The sequence below is a fragment of the Lissotriton vulgaris genome, chromosome 9, assembly GCF_964263255.1.
Source record: "Lissotriton vulgaris chromosome 9, aLisVul1.2, whole genome shotgun sequence".
Taxonomy (NCBI): Eukaryota; Metazoa; Chordata; class Amphibia; order Caudata; family Salamandridae; genus Lissotriton; species Lissotriton vulgaris.
Genome location: NC_141697.1, coordinates 289,187,216 through 289,193,215, shown reverse-complemented (window position 1 = coordinate 289,193,215; position 6,000 = coordinate 289,187,216). Strand labels below are relative to the sequence as shown.

Below are 6,000 nucleotides of genomic sequence, written 5' to 3'. Positions count from 1 at the left end.
CTGCCGACCCACAGAGCGCCCCCGCCTCCCCCGGGCGCCCCACGCAAGCCAGCATTCCCCAATGGTAACAAACATACCTGCTGGTGGGCGCCCGGGTCAACAGGCGGGGGTCCGAGGCTGCGGGAACCGGAGCCGGCAGCGGCAAAACCGCCGGCATGGCAGCCTCTCCGTCCTCCTCCTCCTCCGGGCCGGGTGACAGGCAGGCAGTCACCGCCCGCGACACGCCCTCGGCAGCCTTGCGAGGGGGGCGGGCCAACCCCACCCACGCCTCCGCCGGCACGCCGGGCCGCAGAAGGTCCTCGCGCCCGGCGGCACAAAGAGTCTGGACAGCCCTTCTAACTTCCGACGCCTCTTCCATGGCCCACCGGACAGGTCAACAAATAAGCGAAGCTAGCAAAAAGAACCTCCCTTCCCTTGCCTCCCGCTACGCACTTCCCAACCGCCTGCCTAACAGCCCCTTTATAGACTCCCCTAATCAACCCCACCTGCTCTTGCCAGATTGCTCGCGCGAACGCACCCAGGGAAAGACCAGCTCGCGCCTGGCTCTCCCTGGGTCCCCCCTTCCCCAAAGCTCCAGAAAGGAATCTGGAACCTTGCATTACACAGCTGGAGGAGGAAGGGTTTTAAGAGTAAACACATATAATTAGGAAGTGGCAAAATTCATAACAACTAGTTACATTACAAAAGCACACATTCTGTTTTTTGTAGGCACAGGAGATTAAGTGATTTTACCAGATTCGCACGATGCTGAGCCCACGCCGAGCCACTGGTTGTGACAACTTCTCTCCCCCCCCCCCCCCCCCCCGCCCCCCCCCCAAACCTATCCTCTAGGCACAGAACGCATGCTTCATGTAATCATATATTGTATGCAGCTTCTCTTGGGTGCCCTCTTATTAGATGAAATATCTCATGAGTCGTGAAGCATGTGACGTAATAATCTGTCTCTTGAAGCGAGTCTGCCGTCTACTGCTTCTCTTTACACAATGTGCAGAATGCTGTGCCTAGCAAACAAACGTTATCAATATACTACTTTCACCAAAAACGATTTTCTGCTTTGTCTTATAAAATGCCTTCTGGGTAATGAAGTTTAAACATTTTCGCTTCTATTTGCACTTTCTAGATAAGCTCAGGGGGCAGCCAATGTGAGACAGACATGTCTTGTCTCCGCTCTCCAATGACGAAGACGACCGTCTACGGCTTTCCTTTCATTGGTAGGAAGCCTTGTCCCATCACAATGGTGCTGGTGGCAGGCGGATTGGGCCAGGTGTTAGACAGAAAGCTTTCGATTGGCTAAGGGGCGGGTGCAGAAGTGAAGTTATGAGCTGCGGTTGGCTAGATGTGTTGAAGCAGGAACCAGTGGAGGTTGACAGGCGAGTTGCAGTAGGCCGTGGTGGATCCCCGGGCTCGAGTAGCGTGGCAGGCTGACCAGGGGTGGTTGAGTGCCGTCTTTGGCTGAACTGGTGTGCGCGGGGGTTCCCCGCCCCGGAGGATGAGGGGTCGGGAGCGGCTACGCCTGCTCGGATACTGCGTCTTCCTGACGGCGCTTCTGTGCTGCCAGTGGGCTACTGCCGGTGAGTGACCGTGAAGGGTAGGTAGTCTGCCGTAACGGGAAATCAGTATGAGGCCACTGCTCTTTCCTAGTGATGGGTAAGGGGCACACAGAGTGAAAAGGCGTTGTTGTAAGATGGTATTTTGTTGCTTGAGGTGCCATTCGGCTGCAGAGTGAGGTGGGGTTGGTATATGCGTGCTAGTATGCTTACCATCTGGGAACAGAAAATGGTAGACGCAGTCTCCTGTGCGTTTTCGCAGTGTCACTTTTTAATGGGTTCATTGAAAGGAGAAAACTTAAAAGGGTTATTTCCTTTTTTATAGACGTGAACCCGGCTAAAGTGAAAGACGGGTATAACAGCACTTATGTTTTATGACAGTCACCCTTTCACCAACCCAGTGTTGGGCGTCTTTATAGAACCCTCTCATTTTACCTTGAATCAGTTATACTTATAGATTTGTCTCTTTAGAGGAGTGAGAGTGAGTTTGAATCCTAATGCTTCTCTTTCGAGGGGGAGAAAGAAGGAAAAAGGTGTCAGCGAGGAGTAAGTCGAATTTGATTACCTGCCTCCTTAAAGCGGAGAAAAACATTCGTGTCTACAGTAAAGAATTTAGATGTATCTGTCTGAGACTATACCTGGACAAAACTTCTTTCCAGATTGACTCACGAAAGTACACGAGGCATAGAGGAGAACCGGAATATCCAAATACATTTCCAACAGGTGGTTATTCTAGCAAGGAGTTTAAGTATGGGGTTCCCTGTGAGGGAGGATATTTCTTGGAGGGGTGGCGGGGGTAGGAGGTTTTCTGCATATTATTAAGTGCAAGATGTGCTCTCAGTTGAATATTGAGGGAGTGCTTTGTGTGAGATTAGTACATGGAAAAAATAAGTTGCTGGTTTAAAAGCACGCCAATGCGTGTGGACGGCTAAAACGGTGCAGTAGTTTGGGAGAGTAGTGAGATAGTTCTGTGCTTCATGGGTACTGTGTAGGAGTGCTGAGGAAGGTTGTGCTGTTTCCGAGATGCCAGGCCAGCCAAGCATCAGTTCACTATTCACATAACATTAGATATAAGATATAACAAGTGAATATATAATGGGCGTGGATTACTTATTGTAGTGCTGGCCTGTTTTAACTAAACGCCATAGCCGTAACAACATTAGTATCGTTTCAGAGGAAGACGCATTAAGGTGCTGTAGACACAGGTGTATGCAGGCTCAAAGCCTACAGACGTAAACATTTAAATACCTGGCGTGGTTTGAGAACATATTGTTAAACTCTTCAATATATGGTGTCGGCTCAAACTTCGTATCATTCAACATTTCATTTGGTGCAACCATTCAACTTGCAACTCTCTTGAATTCATCAATTGTGTGGAAATGTGTATATACACCATATATGCATATTTCCCTTGTATTTCCCCACATTTGTATGATCTTGAAATGACTGCTTCCTGTGAGTGCAGCTTAAAGCTCTTGATATTTCTCGACATATGCATCCAGACATTATTTTTCACTGGTAACCCTTGAGCTGATCAACTGACCTGGCTGGAGTGGTGATCTAGCAGTAGCCTAGCATCAGACAGATGGTTTACCTGATTCTAGGGCAGATCAAAATTTCCTAATGTAGCCCAATCTTCACAAGTAAATAATGTTGTTTCTACATTCTTGCATCCTCAAACTGCATACTTTTTCGAATGTACACTCTACACCCCTTAAATCCGACATGAAAAACTTACCTTTTTTTAAAAAAAAACTTCTGATTATCATCTTTCCTTCTTCCTTTTTTGTCTCTTTAAAATGTCTTTATCCTTTTATTCTATCCTCTGAGCACAACTTACTAGGTCACATTCACGTTTGCCTTATTCTCTATTATTGTATTTCTGTAAATTTCCAACTAATCCTTTACAAGATCACAATCTATCCTGCTTCCTTTGAAAGTCATACCTATGCAACCAAACCATACCCAATCTCCTCTGACTCATTCATTAATCCTGCCAACCATGAGCATGCTTGCAACTAACCCCTATTAATTTAGTCCACAATAAAGAAACTAGAGTGACTGCATTGAATGGTTTAGTAACCAATAACACTGGACTAACCTTGGATTCCGGAGCAGCGTGCTTCCAGCGTAAAGCGCCTCGACATGTCAACAGGGGTAGTAAGCGTCATATAAATGCAATTGCAATAGAATAACATTGATCTGTGTTCATTGTCTGATTCTTATTTCGACATTGTGGCTTCCAAAGAATCCTCAATTTACTTTGTATTGAGATATTTGGGGGATAGTAATCCAGGCATCTTTGATTTTTTTTTTGCGGTAAAGGATATATTCAAGTACTTAAGCTAATAGAAGAATAGAGGTTACTTAATTTAAACAATCAAATGAACACATGTTTAGATACTCACATTTATCTAAGAGTTTTAAGTGTGCCATGTCCATCCGTGTCACAGACCTAGTAGTTATTTAAACTGACATGTATTCATGTCCTTAACTCTTAATGTAATAACACCGGTAGATTTCTGAACAATCAGTGTAAAAAACGTGAGGGTAATCCATGTCGTTCCGGCTTATATTGCACGTGCTTTACTAACCTTGCATTCCCTATGAGTGTTCAGGGAAGTTGTATTATGTTTTTTTTTTCTTCAGGCATCGTATTGATCTTGTCTAGTGCTCAAGTTTTAATTGAGTCGCATCCAGGTGTTTATAACCGGTGCTCAATTGAGTTGTGGCTGAAGTTAGTGCAAGTTTCTCGCAGTGCTTTTCAGGGGCCAAAAGGTGTATGAAATACGTGGTTATCCAATCCTTGGCCTCTCTGCAAAGCGCACAGAGCAATGGTCATGTGTGCCAGCTAAAGTTGTGATTCCATGCAAATGTGTAGGTAGGATGGCACTCTGTGTGAATTTTTGTGTATATATTTAAGCCATGCCAGGCGATTCTCGTTCACCTAGATCTGTCAGCTGCATTTGACACCGTGAATCATACGGTGTTGGTGCGGCGACTGCATGTGGTGGGAATTGGGGGGTCGGCTCTGGCCCCCCTCTCCTCCTTTTCAGAGAACCGAAAACAGAGCCTGAGCTGGGAAATTCTACAACCTGACAGCTTCAACCTGCCCTGTGGTGTTCCACAGGGATCAGCCTTGTCGCCGACGTTGTTCAATGTCTGTGTAACACCACTGGCAAGACTCGCCATGAAGTACAGGTTCACATTTGTATCCTTCGCTGACGACTCACAATTCGTGATATCCCTATCGGACAAGTCTGAGATCACAGCTGCCAGTTTTCATAGCTGTCTAAAGGACATTATGAACTGGATGAACCTACGTTTTTTGAAAATTAATTCAGAAAAGATGGAGGTGATCGAGTTTGGTAAGGAAATGTCACTGTGGAATAACTCCTGGTGGCCGCCGGAGGCGGGTGAATGCCCCCGCCCCGTCGAGAAGGTCAGGAATATGGGAGTCCTTTTTGACCACAAGCTTAATATGTCGGCACCGGTTACTAGTCTAACGTCGTCAAGTATTTTTCTGTTAAAGACTCTTCGTAAGAACTTTCCCTTTATCCCTCTCAATTTACAGAAGACGGTAATGGCGGCCCTCTTTTTGACCAAATTGGATTACTGTAAAGCGCTATTCTTAGGTTCTGACAAAACCCAGATTAAGAAATTGCAATCGTTACAGAATGCTGCGGCACGACTACTTCCAAACCTTCCCAAGGGCCATCCTACGTCACAGGGAATAAGAGCATTACACTGGCTCCCTATTCAGCAAAGAATAGAATTCAAGTCACTGTGTCTGGTGCATAAGGCACGTTCTGGTGGTGGCTCAGATGATAGCCATGAACGGTTCAGGCTCTAAACCCCTGCGCTAAACCTTCGGTCTATAAGTCTTGGCCTGATATGCATCCCCAAGTTTCGAAGAGCCAGATAGGGGGAGGGAAGGTTCTTGTCATACTGTGCAGCAAAGCTGTGGAACAAACTGGCCGTGGCTCTGAGACTGCAACCTAATTTATTGCTTTTCAGGAAAGTTTTGAAGACGCGGCTGTTCACACCCGAGTAGATCCAGCGTGTCTCAGTTCCAACATACACACTACAGCGCCAAGACGCCTGGGCATTCAAGCGCTTAATAAGCCACATATCATCATCATCATCATCATCCTCAAATAGTGCACTTCTTTCAGGGACCCCTCACTTTTCCCATCCTACTTAAAACCCTCGATTTGCTGAGCTAATGTAACGTATTAAACTTAATGTTTCTAATCGTTACTGTACATCTGTATGGAAGAAAATTTGGCAGCTTCTAAAAAAAAAAATAAAAGTAGCGCAGAAACTATGAGGGCTGGGTAACTGGAATATTTACCAAGCTTACTCCTTCGTTGGGGCATCTGTTTAGATTGACACAACGACTGAAGGGCTAATCATATAGGAGGACTCGCTTGATGAGTTTGTCCACTACATT

At 46.0% G+C, this 6,000-nt stretch overlaps 1 protein-coding gene across 2 annotated transcripts in view; it reads left to right on the top strand.

Moving 5' to 3' along the window:
• The first annotated feature begins 1,273 nt into the window (after positions 1 to 1,273).
• Positions 1,274 to 6,000, top strand: part of SEL1L (SEL1L adaptor subunit of SYVN1 ubiquitin ligase) — a 235,417-nt gene continuing 230,690 nt past the window's right edge. Inside the window, exon 1 of one of the 2 annotated variants that reach the window (XM_086937596.1) lies at positions 1,274 to 1,571. In XM_086937596.1, coding sequence (XP_086793722.1) covers positions 1,490 to 1,571 — 82 coding nt within the window. In that variant the 5' untranslated portion in view covers positions 1,274 to 1,489. The remainder of the gene's footprint in view (positions 1,572 to 6,000) is intronic. The other variant, XM_086937595.1, reaches the window with a different exon arrangement.